The sequence below is a fragment of the Calidris pugnax genome, unplaced genomic scaffold (genome assembly GCF_001431845.1).
Source record: "Calidris pugnax isolate Ruff unplaced genomic scaffold, ASM143184v1 scaffold28, whole genome shotgun sequence".
Taxonomy (NCBI): Eukaryota; Metazoa; Chordata; class Aves; order Charadriiformes; family Scolopacidae; genus Calidris; species Calidris pugnax.
The window spans coordinates 4,042,704-4,067,914 of NW_015090842.1; the positions used below are offsets into that span (position 1 = coordinate 4,042,704).

The following is a 25,211-nucleotide window of genomic DNA, read 5'->3' on the forward strand; positions in this document are numbered from 1 at the left end:
CTATATTTAACAATATAACGGTGGATTGAGAATTCGGGGTGGGGGGGAAAGAGGGAACTGAATTCTGGGCCCTGTGCTGCACGTGTATTGCTGCACCTTTGCAGTGGCTGTAGCTGATCGAGTGCCTTACAAATGTATTCACTTTTTTTCCAGAAGAAATGACCCTAAATCCTCAATAAGACTTCTTTCCTTTGGGTTTTACATCAGACACATCCTCCAAATTGAAAAATGTTGTGTGAATGAGAGATACCTTCTTTTTTGATAACATCTAGTTTTATGAAGTTGTCAAGAAGAAAGGGGCCGTGTCACAGAGCAGTCCGGACACTCATTCAATCACAGACCATTTTCCACTTCTCCCAGGTATGGGATGGTTTTAAGGATTCACATGAAAATAATCTCTTTGGTAATTCCAAAGTAATGCTGAGAATGCTGACCTGGCTTCTGGCAGAGACACAATCCTCTGGATCGCTGCAAAGGGGGCAATTGGGCAATAACTACCAGATACTTTTCTTGCAGGTTCTTGAATTTTAGCCTTAGATAAAGCAAAGTGGCCTGTGGCTCTGGTTGTGTTGGCTGCAAAATAGGCCAGCTGAGAAACGCCAAGGCACAGAGGCAGGATACTAGCACAGAATCATCTTTTCTAACTTTACACTGCCAAGGAATTCCAGGTTCTTGAAGGCCAGATTTTGGCTAGTTTGTACTCCTGGGCACTATAAGTGTTAATATTTTAAAAAGTGTTTCTGGGATTTTTTTTTTTTTAAATACATAAACATATCTCTAATTGTGAGTTAGATGCAATATGTTTATCCAGCTCAAATACTTCAGCAGATGAACAAATACTGTCAAAACTGTCGTGGAAATTTATGCATTAGGTTTCCTACTGCCAGCATAGCTCTAAGTATACATGGGATTTTCCTTGAATCTGAACTCAATGATATCTTGCCATTTACTTTGATGAGTTTGGGACCCAACAAGGAGAGGGTCAGATAGGTCGAAACTCCATTTTTATTTCAGATTCTCTGCAATTAGAACACCATGAGAGGAAGCAGAATGACAAAATCTAACATTTTTACTAAGTCTAGACAACACAGCATGAAAAAGACCAGGGACTCCTGTCTATTCCCTCTCTCTCCCACTGTGGCTATCACTAATAATAGCAGTATTTGTGAGAATATGGTGGGAAGGAAAACCCAAGAGAGATTGCTCAGTTGGAATTTGCTGTTCTCTTGTTCTTCCCTCACAACACATATTTGCTGTCTTTCTGTAAGGGATATTCCATGTAAACAGAAAGACATACGTTGATCTGTGTGGGTAGCAAGTAATTCTGAATCAATAAATTAGAAGAACTTGGAGTTTGTTTGCAGAAAAGTTGAGAAGGGATGAGAAGGCAACATTCCTCCCACTTGTTATTTGTTATGAAATGTTTGCTTAGCTCTGGGCTAAAGGAATTTTCAGATCCAATACGTCTTTGTGAAATTCCTCAGCATCAGGGGGTTATCACCAAGGTAAGACACTTGTTCCGTTTTCTTGGTGTGCTTCAAAAGGAGGAAGAATCTCAAAATGAAATTTGGACAAGAGAAATAATAATAAGACATTTGCTTCATGACTTAATTGATATTAGATTATAAACTGAAAAATAAGAAGAATTTTTTAAACCACTGAAAGTTCACCTGAGCTATACAAAACCGGGTAAATTTTCCAGTGATTTTAGACCCACCTGGAATGGTCTGAGAGTCCCACTCTGTCCTATCTGTCTCTAACAGATCTCATTGGCCTCTTACTGGAACAGCACAAAGGCTGCTCTCATTTGTCTCCCCCTGTGTCTGTGTCCTTAGGCTCCGAGTGAAGCCTTTGGCAGCTTATCAGCCTGTAAACCTAATTCATTTTGAGGTTTCAGGATCTCCAGCAAACAGACCCTCCATAAGAAACAGCAGTGACAGCAACTGAAGGATTTTCAGAACTTAAATTTCTTGCCTAGAATTTAACAAAGCTAAGTTCTGAGACAGCAGACAAACCCTGGCTCTAAACTAGAAGAGACTCATGGCTATGGGTTCCCTGTTTGCAAACAAGACATTTTCATTACATGCTAATTAAGTTAAAGGCAACAGCTTGGCCATATGCATATTAAAGTTACTGGAGTTTCATAAACCAGATGCAAATGATGAGGTAAGGAGCATAACGAAATGAAACTGAGAATTAAAACATATGAATAATTGAACTGCAATGTCTCTGCTAAACTTAACTACTTAATACTGACAGATGCAAAGTTAAATTACAGTTTGTTTGAAGACAGGAGTATCTCAACTAAATAAAGTGCTAAAAAGTTTGCATGTACTGTCCAAGGAATACTACTTACATCCAGAATGCTTTATTCAGGGCTATGAGTATGTACATAAAATTACATGTTAAAAAAACCACTCTTAACTGATAGCATCTAAAACCATGGCCACAGAAATCAGTGAAATTTATACAATTAGATGGGTGTGCATGTACTCAAGATGAAAAATCTCTCAAAAGGAAGAGTTAAATGTAGCTTCACACCCATTAAAATAGTTCCAAATATTCATGCAAAGTTTTAAAAGACTTGACAAAAGGCCAACTGAAATTGGCATAAAGCTTCCCACAGATTTCAGTGGACATTGATCCAAGACTTCTGTTGTGTTATTTCCCAACTGTCCAGCTCCTAAAAAATACAAATCCTTGATTCAAACACATCTTAACGGGAGTTACAGCACGTAAAGTACAGAGACATAAAGTACAGTTTTTAGTTCTACTTAAAACAAATAAAACCGTAAATTAACAGCTTCCTTGAAATATAAAGACTAAGAAGAACAGATTACCTAAGAACTACAGTTGCTGGTTATATAAAATTATGTGAAGTCAAAGATGCCTGTATATCTAATATTCACATCACAATATTGTTGGGATCGTCTCATGTCACAACATATTTGGGTCTTTTCTCATTCAATTTACAGTGTAATCTCAGGAAATTATCTTAGCTACAGTTCATTTTAATCAAAGTCAAACTCCTATTTTCTGCCCTGATGCTCTGCTAAATCTCTGGCACTTTGGCATCACAAAGGAAACATAAAAGACCTGTCTCTATCACCAACTAATTCCATTGCCATTGTGGAGATGGCAGTCCCCTGTGCATAGCCCAACATTCAAGGCAGAAAGAAAACTGCCAGATGTTTAGAACAGGCCAAGACTGGAAAATGGGGTAAAGATATAGTTTTCTCACACATGCCAAGGAATCCCTGGAAGAATAAAGTCCCATTAAATTTGCCAACATTCATCTTATGGAGTCCTCTCTCCTCCAAAGCAAGGATATTCAACCAATACTAGTACAAGCAATACAGCATCATGTAAGCAACCTAAATAAATCATTACTTCTTTAGAGAATGTGTAATGGAGTAGAGTAATGAGTTTTCACCTCTTGGGATGGGTTAAGTTGGTAGTCTGAAAAATATGCAAGACTATGACCTTACTACAGTCATACACAAAACTACTTCCAAGAATTATAGCCAGCAGTATAGTACAGCCTGACCTGGAATTGTAGATACCCGATATCAGTAACTGACTTTTGAGAGATGGATTATTGAGCACCTCTCAGGTTAGGGTCAAAAGGTCAATGCTCTGGAAAATATAATCAAAATGAGCAAATTAAGATGTGAAATTAGGTAGAAAAATGACAAGCAATGTATTGGGCAAAGCAGAAAGGAGGAGCTGAACAGCAGAAAGTGTTGCTGAGGTGAAAGATATCTTTACCCTCGGGAAGCATCATGAGCAAACAGCCAAACCAATGGCAGTAAATCATGGTCATTAAAGAAGTTCATTCTCTCCCTGCTCTGACTTATGGCCCCTTCTCTGGGTGGTGACTGCAAAGGGGACAGAAGCAGCCTACAGAGCCTCAGAAGGGCACTTCACACCGATGTGCCCATGTTACTGAAGCGCTGGGTAAATTAAACAAGCTTCTGAGACCATGATCCATGATTCTCCCGCCCACGTTACTGAAGTGCTGGGTAAATTAAGCTTCTGAGACCATGATCCATGATTCTCCAACAAAAAGTGAAAGGCCTGGACCCTAAATCCATAGACAAGGTTGTTAAATAAATGACAGAATTTTAAAGAGTGTTAAGCAAGCAGGAGCTCTCATTAAGCTGAATATTGTCTCTGCAAGCATTTCCAGAGCGCATTTATACCAATTTGGGAAATAAAATGTTCTGGGAAACTAGTGAGAATGGACTCTCATGAGGTTTCCAATAATACACATGTATTATTGAAGTCAGAAATCCCATGAGTAAAACTCAGAGCCTGTTCATTTTTGATCCTATCCCAAACCAGGCAGCACAAAGGCATGTGAACATGCTAAATGAAAAAGAGAATTTAAGTTAACTAAACTTTTCCCTTGCTTTTATGTTTGCCAAACAAATTCGCCCATCCTTCAGAAAAGTATCACTTCTGTCCATGGGCAGTTACCGTCGACTTCCCCAGAGTCAGGGAAGTACAAATGTAATATTTTATTGGACTGGGTCCTTGGCTGATGAGAATAACCTCAGCAGACTTTTACTGATTTTCACCAGATTGGAATATCTGGCTCTGAACCACAGCAAATGTTTAGGTTAAATTAATGGCCTTTATACACACTAAAATATTTTTATCATGAAAGAAGCATTACAATCACTGGTTGCCTATTCTGACTTGAGAATTGTACAGCAGATCACATGATTCTTTAGAATCTAAGTGACTCACAAAAATAACTCAATTTATTCTGTTTTCTAACATAATATAGATTTCTTACAAATGTAAAATGTTAAGCTTTCTTAACAAGATAGCATTTTATTATCTGAGGATCTGACAGAAGGAGAGTACGATGTTTAAATTGCCCATCTGAGTTAGTCATGAAAGACTACTCTGTTTGGTTGCTCAAAAGAAGTGCTATGCAGAACATTCTGCAATTATTAAAACAAGGTAACAAAATTGCATGTCTTTAATTATTCCTATATGAACAAAGACAGCGTTATCTCTGAATAGTGCCTTTGTTGCCTGCAGTTGACTGAACTTGTTTAAAACATCTTTATGCAACCCTCTGTCAACATATGGCAAATAAGGAAATATTCTTATTTGTTCCTCCACTTAAGGTAATTGAACCAGTCACATTGGTATTTAAATGTACTAAATTGGTATTTATTGCAGGGTAATGAGATATTCTAGAACTAACACAAACTTGACTGCTTTGCCCCAGATTAAATACTTGCTTGTCAGTGTGTGAGCTCTCTCATTTCTCATGTTTTGGTGGGGGTTTTTTTGAAAAACAGAAATAGGCATGATAAATGAACAAAATAAAAATACTCATGTAAACTACAGCATTATGACACTAACTATGCACTAATAATATTTAGGTTAAGTGCCAAAGGTTTACCAAGTTGCACTCAAGATCACTTCATTAATGAATCCATCAGTATGGCTCTCCGGCTTGCTATTATGGTTCTAGAAAGCAATTAGCTAAAACCAACAGCTCAAATTTAGTCTTGGTAGCTGTACAAGCACTTGATACGGCCTGTTTAAGCAAATCCCTGCAACTGTAAGATAAAATCTAGATATTTTATTAGTTATGACAGTTCTGAAATCCATCACAAAGCAAACAGGAAACAGCAGGATTGTTTTGTGAACGCATTTGTGCTTCACTTTTCCTAAAAAGAGGCCGCTCACTATTTATCATGTGCTGTCTTACAGTTGATTAGTTACTTAAGAATAACTGAACTGACTTCAGAAGGCAGCTTAGTTACTCCCCTAATCTAGCACCCCATGCAACCGAGAGCAGACCTTAAGAGAACCCTTAAAGCCTGAGAAGAGGTGTAACTTTTCGAAGTTGTAAAGCATAGAAAATGCAGTTTTCCCTGTCCTCTCATTCTGTGCAATCACAGAAAATAAAGCACCATTTCTGTTCCTCTTAAAGCTCTGCAACGTGACTTCAAGATGCCTAGATCCTTAACAGACCTTTGGACAGGGCAGAATTTCACTCTAAGGATGGTTTGCTATGAATTATTCATGCTACTCAAAGGATTAGGTGCAATGAAAATGTTTTGGCAAGATTCTCCTCCTCCTTTGTGTACAGCTAATGGATTTTATGTGGATGGAATTCGGATGTACTAACATTCTAGAGAAGGTGCATACCTTCTTAATTAATTTTATGCTCCTATTGTTGTGACAAAAGGAGAAAGAATAAGAGTAGGGCACAGTGACACAGAAAATAAACAGATTAAAAAAAAAGAACTGATGATAGATAACTGAATCAGTACTTGGAAATTCTTTTCTATAGGTACTTGGCATTGACAGATGCTTGCTTGAGTGTTTCCGATGAGGAACACTCCTCCCTATCAGACATGCAATTCCAAACATTAAAAGTCATTAATCAAGCCTTGCAGGAAACAACACTATAAATTATGGGATTTTTTTAATATAATGCTGAAGGGTTTGGTGTTTTATTTTCTTTCTGATTTCTTGAACCATTTTCAACTGAGTTTTCAAGAGGTTTTTTCACCCTTTACAATCATATATACTAGAATTAAACTTGGAGGCTTTTTTTTTAGTGAAAACGCAGCTTTTCCTGTGATGATGAGACTTTGGCAGCTGGACCTTTCAGAAGAACATTTCATGTCATGAGTGAGAGTGGCAGACAGGCCTGAAAAGACTCCCTCACAAGACACCCTGCTGAGGCTGCAGCCAATAGAGACCCTTACCCAACGCACCTGGACACCACATAGGGCTTAGCTGATGGTAGATCCTTCACTATGTCTAGAGGTCTTGGCTTCAGAGTGACTTATGCTGACTGCATCAAAGCCAATGCTCTAGACATTGGCAGTTCACTACCCATAGCCACTTTTCCCCAGCGAAGATCCTCCAGATAAAAGCTTCAGCCTGGCAGAGCTGATGCAAATGAATTTGAGGGGGCAGAAGATCTGAGCCTGTCTGACCCGGGATAATTTGCATTCAAACAAAATAAATCCAGCTCAATTCCCATAGCAATTTTACTTTGCTATGAATAGCTCAGGCAGCTCCAATAACGAGGAGCTCGGGTTACATCTGATTGCCAGCTGTATTGCTTACTAAGAAGTTAGGTCAGTGGTTCCCAACCTTTTAATTTTCCTTGTTGGAGTATACATTGCTATGGATTAGTTACATGAGAGAGTGGTCACAAGGAACTCTGTAGGGAGCAAAGTATCAGCTTTGCTGATATTCCACATACACAGACATATACATATGTTGAAATATCTCTGTGGGAAGGAGCAAGGGAGGGGAACAAAAGAGCTTAGGCCATTAAGGGAATGGGAAACAAGAAGCAAAGATGGCCCAAGAGTGAGAATGTCAGGCTGGCGCCTGGGTTATCTGGATTGAACTCCCAGTTCTTCAGCAATTCAGCTTCTCTGTTCCTCGTTTCTCAGTTTTGGAGGCAGGGGTTTGTAATCAAGCCAGTAAATGCTCAAGAGAGACTTCTGAAGGGTCACATTTGACCCCAGCTGGGTTGCTCTACTAAAACGCCTTCATCTTCCTCACCATAAACTGCAGCCCCAGCTTTCAGGATGTGACTCCTTGAGCTCCAGTTGCACCAGCACAGGAGGTGACAGCATAGCTAGGTATGTGCCACCTAGCAGGGCTCTCTGCCCACAAGTGCCCTGTTCAAAGACACATTCCTCAAACATAGCTCTGCCCGTGATCTGTCCCTTGTCACGTCACTGGATGAGCTTCTGCCATGTGACCCCCCCCACGGGAGCAATGCGACACAGTAAGTGACCCAAAAATGTGCAGTTACATTCACTGGAATCTGAGAAGGTTGACAGGTTTGCTCAGAACTAGCAACTCCCTTGCTATAATGCTTTCTACTTTACACATGCCTATAGAGAAAGCATGATTACTTCAGATCACTGTGAAAGGATAAATGTCATCTACTCTTCTTTTGCAGTAATCACCTCTTTGACAGCGGATGTGTTTGAATAACTTTTTTCCCCAAGAAATGGCAAATCAGTAAAACCTTGAGTTTAATTCATACTATTAAACCTGAAATGCAGGGCAGCGGCATCCCAAAGATCCGCTGATTTAAAATAAGACCTCACCATTTTCTCAGTTTTTCACAACATTAAGAAACCCTTACAATGGCAATTCCATGCAACTTTAGATAACCATACAAACTATAAAAACATCCTTAGCATCCAGATCTTAGTTCACAATGGGCGTTTTAATAGGAAATCAGGTATTTGCTAAGATAAATGTAATAACTTACATCTGTATTCCATGTGATGAAAAAGCTTCATATTGTAGGCACCGTGTACAGCCATGAAACCTGCCTTCACAATATTATATTGCCAAGTATACCATGGGTCCAAAGATTCTTTGCTTTCCTACTTGTAGCCAAATGCTACAGACCAGCAGCGCTCAGACATGCTGCACTAATCCCTGTCCTGCTTCAGAACTCTGCACACTCATTCACACTTCTCTCTCCCACAAATTGGCCCATGTTTCCACTTTAAGAGAACGATGCACAAAGGCAAGGATGCTATAACTGCTCTGCTAGTGTAACTGTACTGAAACTAAAAGCAGAAAGCCTGGGTGGATTTGTCCCAGATTAGACATTTTTAAAATACTATTACAAATTAAATATTTTTCAGTACAATTATCTAAGTACAGAAATCTCTACAGTAGGAATAACTGTGATCACATGGAAAAACTGTGACAAAGAGGTCCTGGTTTGATATGAAATAAAACATCATGCCATAACTGTCTTCTTAAAACAGGAATGGTAATGATACCTTCATATTTGTCCAGAATTTCAGCATAAAACGAGGTAAATCCATTCTTCAACCCAATACATCAATTTACCTCTCCTGACATCCTGTCTGCTGAAAGGTCAGAGTACAATGTACAAGTCTAAACCAGTATTCGGAGTGTTAACACAACAGTTTCCAGGTATTCAGATCCGTGTTTGACTTGTACTTACTGAACAGGCCCACAGACCTAAACTGGTCAGGAAGGTTACACTGATTTTACTGTAAGCAGACTTTAGTATGAGCCTGTGATTTATGTGACTGTTTAGCAGGGATGAGTCTTAAGTATGAAAGATGGCATGGGAACATTTACTTAGGTCTTTTATGCATCCCTGAGAATCAGAAATGAGAACAGAGGACAAAGAAATAGGTGAGGAGAGGACCTAGAGGTTCTCATTTCTACAGAGACTCACAGAAACTGATGTGAGAAGAGAAGCCTTTGACTCCTGTGTCAGCCAGCACAATTTGCTATGATTTTCAAGCAAGTGAACAGCATTTCTTCATGAAAGCGTTTGGACAGTAGAGTGTTTTCAGCACACTACCTTATATATTAGGCTCTCAAAATACAGTCTGCAGAGCACCAAAGACCTAAGCAACCCTGTGATGATCCCTGAGATCTCAGGAAGTAGGAAAGATAAAATGACAAAGGGAGGGTTGCTCCTGCAAGCACCTTTTTCTTCTATGAGATATTATTTATGTTAAATTGGTTCAAGAAATCTAGAAATCTATTGCCACTATGTTAAACACTATAGGCTTTCTTATTGAAATAAAAATGCAGTAAAGTCAAGGGAGATACAATTATATTGAATTTGTTGGCAGCTCAGCATGCTGCAAAGTTACAAAAGGATGGTAAAAAAAAAAAATCAGCACAAGATTTAGGAGGAAAAATTTCCTAAGCAGCCCGACCTTCTTTCTGCAATGAATCTACTGAACAGTAGGTTAAGCAAAGGTCAGGTTAAGCATAGGTTAAGAAAAAAGCTCCAAGAAGAGGAATGTGCTGTCAGGGTCACAGAGGCTCTGGGACATCAGGGAAATGTGTGAGAGTTACAGACACTTCGGTCTCATGTGTAGGGCCCTGGGACTGGGAACGAGTGTGCTCTCTGCTGCATCCTGACACCACAGAACACAAGACCTGAGTTCACACCATGTCACACCACAGCCAGTGGCCACTCTCTAGGGACTCCAGGCATAACTGGAGAGAAACGCTGCACAGCTTAGCTGATGTTGTATCTTCAGCCCTTACTTCGAAATCAGGATACTCTTGGTGTGATGAGAAGTGCTGCATGAGTCAAATCAGTAGTTTGTCAAAGCACACCAACTTCCATAAACTAGTTTGTCTGTGTTCATATGCAAGAATTAGAAAATTGAACATGAAAAGTGAAAAATGTGGTCCTCTCATTCTGAGTCTCTCTGAAGCTCCACATCGCTTTCACAGCCACTGCTGTATCAGTCCCAGATTTTAACTTCTCTGCTAGAGCCTGCCTTCAAGCCCCTGTCCCTCACACTAGTGTATCCCTGACTTTCCCCCAGAATAATCTGGCTGCTCAGTGGCCACTAAAGGGGCACCGCCTGCCAGAAGACCATTGCCATGAAGGTAGTCAAGCCCTGTTTGTGCCTCCACATTGTCCTACATAAGATTACATGGTGCTTCCAGGAGTTAAGTGCAATCCTGTCACTTCTCAGTGTGAATTTGCCCAGCTCAATGTGTCATGACTAAAGATGGGACTGTTCATGCAATCCATCTGGATCATCAGTCATTTACTGCACCTTTTCTTCTTTCCAGGTGGTAATGTAAACAGAGGAAAAGCCAGAAGGACCTCTTGTTGTGAAACATTTCCTCTCTTCACAGCATGTTACACTACACACTCCTCCCACAGCATAAACCCAGCAGTGTTAATGTGCTATGGAAGTAAATTAGTCACAAATAGCACCATAGGGAACTTAAATATTTTGAACATATACCGTATAATCAGGAAATGCCCACCCTCTTTATCTGTCAGGAACAAGGAAATTGAAAGCTATGTAATTTTAAACTGCCCATCAGTTGCTATGAATCAATCAAACATCTTGCTGGGGAGAGCTAGCACACACAAGAATGCTGGTAAGATAAGAGAAGGTTTCATCTACACTCCCCATCCTGTTGGAATAGTTTCAGCCCAAGATTCCACATTTCATCACCCATGTCCAGGCCTTCTCTTTATAAACCTCCAATGAACTCCTTGAAAGGACCAGAATAGGGCACTACACTTTCATAGTTTTTCAAATAATTGATACTATTACCAATTCTCACAAGCTTCACCAATCTGAAATACATTTGATTTTTTTTTGAGTAAATAAATGTTATAAGATAACTTTCAGACTTAGTGATTTCTTCCTTTAACATATATTAATATATGACAGAAGTCATACCAGACTGATAGACATCTTCTACATTATCATTTTTTGCAATAACCCTACATCCATCCACTTACTACTAAAATCAGAGACAAATCACATCAACCTTCTCTTTAAAATTTAAACCTGAAAGTAAAACAAAGGTGTTGATTTAAGTGATAATTACTATTTTGCTAGCACATAATATAGTTATCGAACGGCAGAAAAAACAGCAGCTGTAAAAAGCATTGCCTTGTGCAACTTTAAAGAAATATAGATACATTAATATTTCACAGACAACGGACACTGAATTACACTGTGCTTTGTAAAATCAAGATGAAAGTATTGGCATCAATTCAGTGCATTGGAATAGATACGTATGTATAGAAAAGGTTCTCTTCCTTTTTATTGACAAATAAAATGCTAAAAGTCGGGTCCAGAGCCTGAGCTGTCATTAAGGTCACATGGCATACCCATGGAGGTATTTTGGAGCACGTGGGCACCACTGAGAGCAGGCTGATGGTGAGCAGGAAGCACAAACCCATGGGGAAATGCTCCACATCTTCTGTTAAGCCTAAGACAGAAGCAGAGCTGGGGAGGCTGTGACCTTTGCTATGCTCAAATACTAGTTTGCAGAAGACATTCTGGACAAACAACATTTCCTTCTCTTTTGTTTCTCACATTAGAGCATGTTCCTGACTTTCCCAAACTGTAATCTTTAAAATTATTAAATAAATCATGTGAACAGCCACAACAAACAAAATATACTGTTCCCTCAGCCCTCAAGCTATTTCCAACTAGCTTTGTGTTGTGGTGCTACTCTGCACACCAGAAAGCTAGTTTTCAAGAAATGCTTTGAAAATTACAATAAAAATATACTTCTCATGGCATTATAACCCAAAAGCTGAGAACCTGTAAATAGAATTGGTACAATATTCGTAGGTCAAGACCAAAGCCTGGCACATTTTTGACCCCAGGTTCAACTGCCTACGGTAAACTACCAGCGTCTCCTTCTGATTCAGCTTCTGGTCCAAATTGTCCTTTCATTGCTATTTCATCTGTCACACAGGTTGATGGAGAAAGCAAGCCTTTGTCACCATACCATTAGTCTGATATTCAATGACACATGGCACCAACTGTATGCTGCTTTGTCGTGGCTCCCACCCTGCATTTGGGTTCACGCATGATCTTCATTAAGTGAGACCCGCAGGACTTGCTGTGCCTCAGGCAGTTAAAATGACCACCCAGGACTCTCTGGTAGGCAGAGGAATCAAAGGAATCAGAGGAATCAATTAACTACTTCTGTAACAGACTACATGTTCTCCTCTCTGCAATTACTCAGCTCTCCTACCAAGAGCAGAAGATGAATGAGGTCTTGCCTCCTTCAGGTGTTCCCTGGTTGACAAGCGACAATATCGCACATTTTGATAGATCAAAACTTGTGAAGTCTTGTCTCCTGTCAATCAAGGGAAACAAGCCTCAAAAGCTACTTTCTTACTCCCAATGCCAGACTTGACTTTATCAGGACTTGACTGGGATTAGAACATGTAACCTCTTTGTATTTTCTCTTGACTTTGTATTTTTTGGTGGCTTTGTGCTTCCTTTACTCCTTCATTGTCGTAATACTCTGGCAGCATAGCAGAATGAACACAGTCCGTACACTGAAACGCATCTGGCAGCTGCAGGCACCAGATGCCAAGCACTTCAGCACATTTTCTAGCAGGAGTAGCAGCAGCTGGTTCTCTGGGAAACTGCCTCAAGTCCTGCCTCATTTCACTGCTGGCTGTTACTAGTCTAAGTGGTCCACAAGAACAGCACAGGGTCAGTCCACAGATGGGTTTCTTTGCCCTTCAAGTAGGCTGTTCTCCTCCATCTCACTTCTGATTCAGAGAAATCTGATTATACGGCACCACCGTGGATTATTTACAAGACGTGTTTTGGGGTCTGCCAGTAGAAATAGACACGCTTCACTTTCTTGATAAGTCAGTGATCATTTTCCATTTGCAAAATGTATTTCTAAACCAAGTAGTAATTGCACTAAAGTTTCCCAAAGAAATGGTGCGCCCTCTTGACTCACTGGCCAAGATGATGTAGGGAGGAAGAAAAGAGAACTCTCCTGAGGACAGGTTCTGACCCAAGGCAGCCAGCATAAAACATTTTACTTGCTACTAGCTTTAGATGAAGCCCATAAACCAACAAATACCTGTCAGTGAGAGTGGCAGACATTGTGGCAGACTGCTGCAGGAATCAGCAGTCATCAGCTGCTCATTTGTGTCTCAGCCTGGAAATTGTCCTTTCTCCACCCCCTCACTCAAGCTTTGCTGCTGGAGGGACAAAAACAGTCTGATCACCAGTTTGTGATGTTGGGAGTGCAAAAAATGTCCATACGGCCTTCAGCATGGCTTCTAGCATGAAGAGAGGCCAGCAAACAGGAAAAAACCTGGGGGCTGGGGATCCTGGTGTGGCAGCCTGGTCTCTACAGTGATTTCACAGACACTGAATACAACGTAACATAGAGGGGACTAGAAGGGATGATCCTTTCCTGGAAAGAGCAGCAAAAAAGTGCAAAAGGGACCAAAGTGTTTTTCTTGTCCATAATGTAATCATCCATAGTGAGCTGCAAAAAATTCATCTCAGCCCTAGCCCAAGACTGGTATTTTAACCTTTAATTTATACTTGCATCTAACATGACCAGCTTACATTTTAATTACAATATTAACTCGAAATATTTCTTGAGGTTTAGTCTAGCCTAGTTTTAAGACTTACTGTTTTGATGACTTCTTCCTAAAAAAACGAATGAGTGCATGGCATAAGAGGAGCCTGCTCAAGATAGGATTATTTTAAAATGCTCACTCTCTTCACTGAAGTGCAATAATTTGCATGAAGAAAAAGCAAATCTGTTTTTAATTTCATGATTTAAAATAAACCGATTACATTCTGGTGTTACATACATTTTATATCACATGGCAAAGAAACTGCACATCTGAAGAGTAATCCATGTTTCATTAGTTTGTGTATTCTGCCATGGAATATAATATTACGTTCTTAAATGAGTTGGAAGCCACACTGTGCCGCAGAGTATAAAAACAAAAGTGAGGGCTCAAGCTAGGTCAAGCATATTTTGTATAGGTCCATTAAAAATCTCATTCCATTAATATTAATAAAGATGTTGAGACACAAAAGTCCTTCAATTAACATATATTAGGCAGGCAGGCACAAGCATTCAAGTGATCCCACTGTGAACAGCAAGAATCCAGTCCTCAAAGAATAAAGCCCCGAGTGTGCTGTGTACATAGTGGGGCAGCGAGAAATGCTAATGCCACCGAAGAGTGAAAAGGCAACGCCCTATTGTCCGTGCAAGCAAATATCACTTTATTGCCTCGGCTTCCTCTTCTATTAAGCAGGTTTGTGCTGGGCCTTGTTATTCCAGCAAGAATAACTTCAAGACCTATTATCTTTGCCATCAAGCTTTTTTCTTTCCCTATTTTCTGGCAGGAACTAGCTGGGCAGCCACATATGAGATTCAGGAAAAGGATTTTCATCTGACTATACGACTTGTTTGTAGATTTCCCCAGCTTATGAACTAACATTGTAAAAAAGAAATTAACTTGCATGTTCCAGAAATTACTCTGGACAATAATGGTTCCCACGGTACTGAGCTTCAACCATCAAGACTCATTCACTTGCATATGACCTGATTATTTGACATTTCTTCACCCCCATTCTTAGTGACTTCCGAGCATGATAAACAATAAAAGGTTACTGATGTCAACCTATTATGAGCCAAGATGCTGTTCTCTAACACACAGTAAAGCCAGTACTGAAGCTTAATTAATACATGTTTGTAAATTGTGCTGAGCTGCAAGGCATTATGATTTCAGGTTTCTTATGTAAATGTTTACCTCGAAGCTTTAGTTTCTGCTCCACTGTCTGAACCAAAGATAAGTTCTGCTTCCATCAGCTACTCACATAGCTGGTCAAATCACTGTCAGAGCAAATCAATAGGAAATTCCTTTAGCATACTGTAATTTATGGTAGACCTGCAGCAACAGAATTGGGATTAAAATGGGATAAGAAAAGGCAAGAAAGAACCAACATTTCTGCTCCCAGTGACATGATCAAAAAGACAGAGGAAAACCTTGTTTGTAATGTAATTATCCATTAAAGTTCAATTCAGATACCATTTAGGAGCTAGTCAGAGCCTTCCTAACACAAAATGAGTGGGTTTTAGAAAAAAAAGATACCGAAGTCTGAGTTTCAGCTGATAAAACTCACTGTAGGTTCACTGCTACACACTGCTACACTCACAGCTCTCACTGCGGAGATGACTAAGTTTAACCCTGCTCCTGCCAGCTCACTGAGAGAAGACCACTACAAAGTGAGGCACAAAGAGCTACCAGCTTCTGCATATGGTCAGCAGTCAAGTGAAAGAGAACACTTCTGGGGACAAAAAAGGCTGCTGACTTTGTGGGGCTATAGTCAGGGTATCACCAGACACTGCAAGTTCCAAAAAGAGAAAGCATTTTCTAGAAAATCCCACATCTACATATCTGTAAGTCAACAACATTATTCACGCTCAGGAGAGAATGAAATCAGACACAAATAGCTCTGAAATTATCTTAAAGAATCAATCAATATATTATTAGCATCACAGCTCTGGATGCCTTTGCCTAGCACGGCCCCAGCTTTTATCTCACCCCCATCCATGGACAGCAAATTTCAAAACCACAGACACTGAAAACAGTCTTTAGATCTCCATCCTTCTCTCACTTTTTGCAGTGCTGGGCAGCAGTCCCAGTGATCAACTTACCATTTCTTTTGAAGAGTATGGGTCATGGTGTGCATCAGAAAACACAAACCTGTCCTCAAAAAGTTGCGAAGTAGAAAACATTCTCTTAAATATCTTGTAGACTTAAACATAACCATGACAAACAAAAACTGCAGGTGCCAAAATGACTGAGGGGCTTATGGAGTTGGTAACAAACTCCCAGTGATCATCCAGATTGGTTACAGCTGGGCAGCTGACATTGAATTGAAGTTCCCAACTGAGTACAGGTGTGCAAGTCACCAAGCTGTCATAATCAGGGCACTGGTTTTGCAGAAAGGCTGAGAAGGGAGTCATCTTGGGGAAGAAAATGTTTAAGAACAGTTTTGATACCACTGTTTGCTCAAATTAAGTGGACTCTGCTGCAGGGCCAGGGCACAGCCAAGAGACTCCAGTGCTTTCCAGCCGCCCTACTGCTGTGTGTCAGGTCCCCAGCTCCAGGAGTGGGCGGCTTGAGTTGAGCTCAAACTACAGTTTCACAGACTGTCATTGTGTTTTGGGTAAACAAAAGCCTTTACAGTCCAGGCCTGCAAACCTGGTATCTTCCTCAAACACTTCTGAAGTGCAGGAAGAAGGGGGAAAAGACAGAAATAAAACCCTATTTAGGTTAATTATTAGTGACTGAAAGCTGCTATTAGTTATTACAGTCCGCCTCTATAAAGAGAAATATTTTAGATATTCAGCAGTTCACAGCTGTGCAGAAGAGAAAATGTTGCATCTCGGCAGCAGAGATGGTATGGTCTAAATGAAAATAGTGGCGGTTAAAATAAAAATCCTCATTTACATCAAAGACATCCTGTTATGAAGAGGTCAAGCCTGTGCAGACAGGTCATCCTTTCCTGACCCTTATGAAGGCATTTGACTATAAGCTTCTCTCTAATGGACTAGGGAAAGTGTGGGAACTAAGCTTTTTGGAAAGACTTCGCTACAGCAAGAAAATGCTGATGTTTCAAGTATAGACACAGTCTACTAATTCCTTTAGAAGTTATGATAAGACTGCTGCTCTGCCAGAAAGGCCAGGATGAACTGTCTTTTTATGTACAAATGGATGGCTCCCTGTTTCTGGAACTGCTTTAAGGGTGCAAAAGCAGCGGTGCTTGCAACAGCCTGAAGTTTGGTCTGAAATACACCAAATAACAATAACTTTTTAAATATAAAACCTGGAAGAAATGCAACCTCTATTATTTTTCCGGTCCAGTGGAAGGAGATTATTTCTCTATCATTAACCCTCTTCCATTCCATTTCTTAACCATCAGGAATCAGTTGGATAAAAATGCCTGGGATAACACTGTCTTTGTCTTGCAGAGCTAAAGCCAGAGTTAAACAGAAAGCTTATCAGACAGATAGAGAGAAGGGCAATCAATAATCTAATCACACAATTCATTCCCCATCAGCAGTCAATTCAAGGCTGAGACCAGAAACAGTGTCTTGTACCTGTCTAGTATGATTTAAAATGTCTTCGAGAATATGGTTTCTTCTCATTGTCACCTCATTCTTCTGTGAAGACCTTTCTTATTTTTATCTTTACCATATCATGGAGTGAATAACAGCAAAGTGCCCATCAAAATGGTGGACAAAATGATGATCCTGTAAAACCCAGTTTGTGTTTTATAAAGGATGGAGATGTAATGGTGTGTGAATATAAAGTAAGTCAAAGAACTCATATCCCAGACGTTGATCATGTTGTGCTGGTATAATGGCAGAAAATGTAAGATTTGTATATTGACTTGTGGATGGGCTAAAAAAAGATTTGAGAATGAGTCAAATCATCCGTTCTGTACTTAGTTTCTCTCCAAGCTCCCACTGGGCCAAATTTCGTCCTATTTTTATAGCTGTAGGTTTCTAAAGGAACCTCATTGCAAACAGCAATTATTTTGTACTTTTACCAGCAGTCTGGCTCACTGATTTTGACGGGAGTTTGTGGGCATAAGAACCTTGGGATTTGTCTCAACATATTTAATTGGACTTTAAGTGTGAGCTCTAGGAATAAGAGGCTGTTGTTAGCATGAACTTAAATAATGCTAATACAGGGTGCAATTAAACGACTACAAAGAATGGGTACATGAGTTGCCTTGCCTGCCTGCCTCTTAGGTGGCCAGACTGCGTTAAGAAGCTTTAATTTTGTGGCTTCTTTGATACTTTGAGCAAAGTCCTGCCCTCAGACATGCACACACAACTTCCATTGAATTAATACACCTCATGTTTATCTCTCAGAGCTACATCTAACCCTTTCTCCAGTCACAGACTCTTCTGACAGCTTGGTGAGTGTAACATGATTCATCCTCCCCTCCTCTTTCTCTTCCCTTGACTAGACACTAACAAACATAACAGAACTTGAGACAAGCGAGAGAGGCCCCTTATAATGAAAGATTCAATCACATCTTACCAAAAACAAAGGAGGGCACTAGCTAGTGCATGAAGCTGACTCCACTCTTCTAATTGAGGTACATAAATAGGAGGGAAAGAATGGCCCACATTCACCTCTAGTGTAAGCAGGTGCAGCCTCTCAGGCCTCCAGGGCAGTGCATTTGCTTAGCACTGAATTTGGCCCAAATAATAAAACTGCATATCATATCTTTTTAAAGGATCTGATCTGTTCCACTCAACAGCACTGATTTTCTCTCTGACCCAAAACACACATACATGTCTCCTCTAGATGTAATGGCAGAGAGTTCCTTTATTTCCTTCCTCTAGGTGCACACGTTTTGTACTTGCTCTATACTCTCACCCATCTCCTCCACCAAATAGCAGCAACATCCCCACAAATGCTATATAATAAACTACTCATTCACTATGTTCACTATTCTCTATGTTGTGTATTGGACTACAGTGTAAACTTGTTCGACTTTGTAAGAGAGTTCTTGTTCATAGGGCAATGTGACTTCTGTTCCTAAACGCACAGTTATAAATTACTTTTAAGAATGTCCCTAGAACACAAGTGATAACTGATAACTGTGGGGGTCTCTTGTATTCTGCCCTGATTTACTGTGTGACTGCAAACAGCTCACTTTATACAAGAGATTATGTATACATAGACCTAGCATAAGCAGCCCATAAGGAGACAGAAAGGAGATAAAAACTAGCACATAAAGAGAGACAAACAACACACAGTGTGTACACAGACTGAGACGACAGTGGTGAGGCTTTTAGAGACAATGTCATCATGAAAGCGGAGTTAAAGATGGTGAACCTACAATAGATACCTGTTTTTAATGCAGATGAGATAGCAAAACGTGGATAAGGGAAGAGGAATGAGGTAGGATACAGATACAGGCATACTGAGTAAAAACAATTTCTTATTCTCACAGTGGCCAGCACCATCTCCTTCAGAGAAACCAAAAAACTTCCTGCCTTCTGTGGATTTGGCATAGTCTGCCTCCCAATTAGAGAGTTAAGGGCAATTATAAGTAATAAAATATTACTAAATAATAATAAAAACATAGTTTGGGAAAAAATTAATTCAGGAAGACTGAATAGTTTGAATTGGAGAGCATAAAGAGAGGATGAAGCAACAAGACAAACCAACGCCCTGGGTGTCAGCTGGGAGTGCACAAGGGACTGAAGGGAACTCCAAGAAATCATGCTGGAGCAACAGAAAGAGTTTAAATAAAAGTAATAATGAATATAAGTGGAGAAGGGAGTTGAAAATTTCTATTTGGGACACATTAAGATGATGCCAAAGAGACAACTTATTTTTGTATTTACTAACATTAACAAACTCACTGACCCAAAGTTGTAAGAATAAAAAAAACCACCCCCAAGAGTGAGAAAGTATTAACAAAATACACAAAAATGAGAAAAATTGCCACAACTTCTTTGGATGGGATGTATCATATTCTCCACAGCTTGTCCAGAACACATTTTAATGAAGGTGTACAGAGTACATCCGTCTTTTGAGCATTTTTGATAAAATGACTGAGCAATTCTGTGTGACGTACAACATAAGCCTGAATTTTAATAAATCTGTCACACTCTGTTACCGTTAAGTACGTACGATGCTGCTACTCAAGGCCTGATGGTGAAACAGACACTTAGGAAGATAGAAACAAGATTTCTTGCATGAAAGTTCATCTCATAAAAATAAATAAATAAATAGATTCACAGCTTTCTTGCTGCCTAAGAGATGCTCCAGCAAGTAAACAATGCCAACTGAAGCAGGAAAGGGCAGAAGAAAGAAGAAAGCAAGTTTCCTGTTGAAAATCTAAGCACCTAAACACTTTGATAGTGAAAAGGCAAGAGACAGTACTCATAGTAATCTTGTACACATTCTCCTAAAATGCTGCCTTCGTGTATTAGAGTAGTTACTCCAATAAAAAGCATAGATCTAGTTTTGCCTTCTGACACATCAAGAAAATTATATTGACTGATGGAAACATTTGGTCTCAAATCAACAAATCAGCACACAAAAGCGAGGCCTTACTGTCAACAAAGCTATTAAAACATGACTAAGATACACACATCTCTTAACAGATCTATACCAAAGCAACAAACTCTTGCTCCTTTCCAGTGTTAAGTTGAGGTCATCCTGCCTAACAAACCATTTCATATAGACTCTCTCAAAAGTCTACTCTGCAGGCAACGGCAGATAACAGACAGCTGAATGACTGAATACTCTAGGTCATCCAAAAAATTAGATCAAAGAGTCCCTGTAGTCCATTGAAATGCAATTGCTTCCAAATCACATTGTGGTGTTCCAGGCTTGAAAGAATGGGTCACTGCAGTTTTATTGTAGAGAAGCTATTGCTAATGAAAGGAACAATGGAAAGATTAGTGCTACCAACCATATAGAAGAAACAACACTTTCGGTTTAATTGCAGTGAACAAAGCAAATAGGAAAGAAGGGCAACCAAGTGACAAAAGTAGTTGGCGCAAAGAGGATATAGAAGCTATTCACAAGGTTCTCTTGATCAGAGCACAGCGTCCAGACTTAACATATGATTACTGAATTTGGATCACAGTAAAAATGACGTGGTTGTCATTACAGACAGCTGACGACACATTTTTAAGAAGGCAGACTGAGAGACTAAGAACCCTGTTGATAATTTGCCTGGGATTCATTAGGTGCACTGAAATTAATAAACTGATGGGGAGAAAGGAACAATTATACTTTATTTGTGATAGCTACTCTGCAAGAGATTATTATAAGAAAAGCTTTTCTTCACTTAACATTTTAAAATAACAATTTAAGGTGAAATCTATTGAACCTTGGAACCGATTAAAGAAAGAGAGAGATTCTAATTGGTGATAATCTAGGTACTGAAAAAGGTTCTGCCATAATAAATTTGTTCATGCCACAATATTTATTCTCTTTTGATCAGCTTCTGGATCTTTTCTAAGTGAAGCTTACCAGTCATAACAACCTCTATGTCGAGACAGTGGTAAAAGATCCATTTCAGTCTCAGTTAAGATCACCACATTCTGTTCCTCTGTGACCTGAGGCAGACTTGAACCTTCCTTCTGCAGACAAGACTTGACAAGCCCAGCTTCACTCAGCTCATAAAGCATGTTAAAAACCACAACGTGACCAAACAGGGGCAATCACCCAAAGTGTAACTGTTGTGTGTAGGTAGAACATTTCTCATAGAGGAAAAGATAAAGACTGCAATAAGTGAAAACAGTTTTTTTCTGAATAAATATGGTAAAAGCTAGCAGTTGTGAAAATGGAGCTTCCACAGAAAAAACTAAGCACATCTGATATTAACAGCTCAACAAACTACAGCACTACAAACACAACTTAAAAAAAAAAACTAAAGAAAGCTTCATTCCAGTTCCTGGCACCTGCTCCAAAGTCATGTTTGCAACTGTTCAAATGAACTATAAGATACTTATTCCTCTAACTTGCTGAGGAGAAAATGCAAGCATTCAAAATATAATCCAGACCACTTCAGCCAGTTATCAGTATTCAACAGCCCTTCCTAATGAACAGTCTTCTCAAGTCACTGATTACTGTTTCAAAGGAAACACTGGGTGTCTCAAGTGCTCCTTTTCTGGTCCCGTCACACAGTTGAATAGCCCTTGTGGACAAGTACCTTTGCAAAACAGATTTCTAGAGGGTGACCCAACATATCCTCTGGACCTTAGTCGACCACAAAGCTTACAGAAAGTTGCATGCACCTCACACTATTAAATGTCACTGCTTTAATCTGCATCCGTAGGAAACTGCTTTGCAAGTGCAAGGGCTTAAGCCTAAAAACCATAACTAACTAATAATTCTGTAGATTATTCTTCTGAATCACATCAGTAAAGACTTCTCTGCAGGCAATGAGCACTGTCAAACTTATTTTGAAAAAATCATTTATGAGTAATAATTTTTCATGAACTTGGACGACAGCCATAAATGGAAAATATGCAGTGACAGTATTTAACACATTCATAAGAGATCAACTAATCACAACTTATAAATGTGAATAAGGTTGGAATTGTCAAAGGAAATGAAGGGAAACTGGTTTGTAACTCCTGCTGAGCTAGGAAATTCACCCTTCCTTAAAGCAATTGACAAAACCAGGTATAATTCTTTTTTTTCTCACAAGCTTATGGATTGATTTTGTTTTTATTCATAGTAGTTCACAAAGGCAGGAAGAGCAATTACTTAAGAGCAAGCAAAAATGTATAAACTACCACAAACTATAACAAATGAAAATTGCCATGGGATAGTTACTAGGACTACCAGCCAGTCTTCTGGTTTTTTCCTGAAAGACTGTGATCAAAAAATACAAGGGTGTGATGCTGTTCACTGTCTATAACTAAACTTCTGTTAAATGCAATAGCAACTAGTGTTACTAGGAAAAAATCACTGAAGGGTGTATGGTATCCTGAATATTAGATGAATTGCATACCTTCAGCTACTATTCCACATATGAAAATACTTTTAACGATGATTTGGTTTAAATAAACACTTACCAAGCCTACACATGTAGATATTGCTACCGAAGAGGTGCTATCATTCCTTATAAATCCCTGGTAGAAACACTGCTCAATGTCATGTTCCTGAGAATTTGAGACTCCATCTTTCCCGAGTACCTGGACAATAAAACTGTTGCTTAAAATGGTCGAAGGTTTAAGTTCTAAGTGAAGTTCCTGTCCAAATGCTGAAAATTTGTAGTGCAAGGAACTCTTTGAACTCTGAGTTGATCTCTTTCTCCTAGTACTGTGCAAAACATCATGTGAAATGTACGATCCACTGGAATCCACTTTGACAGGTGTCACAAATACATAATCTGTAAGGATAGAAAGTTAGCCATCAGCTTTTGTATCCAACAAATCAGGCAAGTGTCACTCTAACATGGTAAGCATCAGGCTTTCCCTATGGCATGAAGCATTCCCTCACCGAGGGAATGGCCCGAAAGCTCTGCAGGGTATGTGTGTACAGGCTTGACTGCATAAATTCAGCCCTGCAAGTCACACAGGCTCTCAAACAGTGTTTGTTTCCTTTCTGCCCCACTGAGAGGTACAGACTAACTAGCATAGCTGTGAACATTCCCACAATCACTCTTCTGAAGACATTTGTCATCACCAGCAGATCTGTAGATTTTCCCCTCCCCCTGTATTAATTGCTGTCAAATGTGAAGGCTGCTCTGGTTTGAGAGTTCTTTTCCTTGCTTAAGAATGCAGCAAATATTATATCACTGTAGGGGTAACCACGACTGAGACTTTGTAGAACTGTACCACTTGTTCAAATGGATTAAAGGATTAATTTATTAGTGCCTTAACGGAGTGAGACCTCATCTCTTTGTAGTGACTTGATTAGACCGGGTTTCAAATTGTAACTGACCTTCAGCAGAAAGAGATTACATCCTACCTAATAACCTTTAGTCAGCCATTGCTAATTGCATGTCAAAGAAGTTTATTGTTTTGGATGAAATATGTGAAAAATTACAAAACTGTTTGTGAGGAGAAGACTAAGATCTACTCACAGCCACCTAAGAAGTGAAAAAAATAGAGGTCATGATTCAGCGGGCGGCAGAGGCAGGTGCCCAGCTTGAAGTACATTAGCTCTGCTGTTGACTGAGCCACACAGGGATTACTTGTATCCTGGAAGCTGGGTCCAAATTTTAGCTGTTTGCTGAACAAGGACCTTTGTGCCTGTTCCTGGTGATATGAGCAATTAAGGCGAGTAGACTGATTTCCAATCCCATTGCATTTTTGAGCTGTATTCCCCTATGAATATTTAATGATGCCCATGCACTTGACAGTAGAACAACTCACTTCTCTTCCTAAATTGAAATAACACTGTTAAGAAGGAAGAAAACACTCTCCTTCTTGTATTGTAACAGATGTTGCAAAAGCTATCCATCTCTTTGCCTGAATAGACTTTATTTGACACGCATTAAGCTGAAAACATAACCAGTGATAGGTTGTTTTTCCTTAGACAGTGGAAACAATACATCAAGAACTTTCACTTTCCTCAAGTGGTGTTAATCAACGGCAGAAGCTGAGGACGCTAAGCAGGCTGTTGGCCAAAAAATGCAAGCAGCTGCTGGAGAGAGGGAATCCCCCAGTGAGCAGACGATAGGGTGCAAGAGGGTTTTCCTTTCTGCACCCTGGTGTGGTTGTCTATTGTACTTTGTTCCCACTCACACCCAATAAAAAGCATCTACTGCACTTCAAACTTCCCAAAGTCATCAGCATCTAAGTGTTAGTCTCTACAACCTGGGAACAAACAGCTCCTGAACTCTCACTCAGAGCCCTTTCTCTCCAGGCTTGTTTTCCCTTACCCGGCACTGCACAGCTTCTTCCACTCTCCCACCCAAACCTTTCCATTACTTTTGTCTCATTGCTTCCATAACAAACACAGGAGGTTTTGTTGTTGTGGCTACATGCACGTGTAAACATGGATGCGTTTACTATCTCATTCATTCGCTTCGCTGTTACATAATGTTCCTTTTAGCTTTTGCACACAGGGCTTAAGTTATTCTCCGCCCATGGTTAGCTATTTTACAGCACCCAACTTGCTTGCACTTTATGTTCCCCAAGCACTGTGGCTTCTTCCCTTTAAATGCTCAGTCCACCAAAAAAGAAAAAAAAAAAAAAGCATCCATGCAAATGTTCATATACACAGACACAGAAAGAGCTATACAAACCATGATTCAATTCACTGATGCTGTCACTGGTTAAAGTTGCTGCATGAGACATGCAACAGAGGCAGCACAGCTGAAGGGTCTGCAAGAGAACAAAAAAAAAAAAAAAAGAGA

The 25,211-nt window shown here is 39.7% G+C and overlaps 1 protein-coding gene across 4 annotated transcripts in view; it reads right to left on the reverse strand.

Annotated features, from left to right (window-relative positions):
- Nucleotides 1-25,211, reverse strand: part of ADAMTS18 (ADAM metallopeptidase with thrombospondin type 1 motif 18) — a 185,420-nt gene that overhangs the window by 51,710 nt on the left and 108,499 nt on the right. For 3 of the 4 annotated variants that reach the window (XM_014942568.1, XM_014942566.1, XM_014942565.1), the window contains exons 2-3: nt 25,101-25,179; nt 22,921-23,237 (exon numbers count right to left, since the gene is read on the reverse strand). The exons of the other annotated variant lie outside the window; for it this stretch is intronic. In XM_014942568.1, coding sequence (XP_014798054.1) covers nt 22,921-23,237; nt 25,101-25,179 — 396 coding nt within the window. The remainder of the gene's footprint in view (nt 1-22,920; nt 23,238-25,100; nt 25,180-25,211) is intronic. 4 annotated transcript variants of the gene reach the window in all.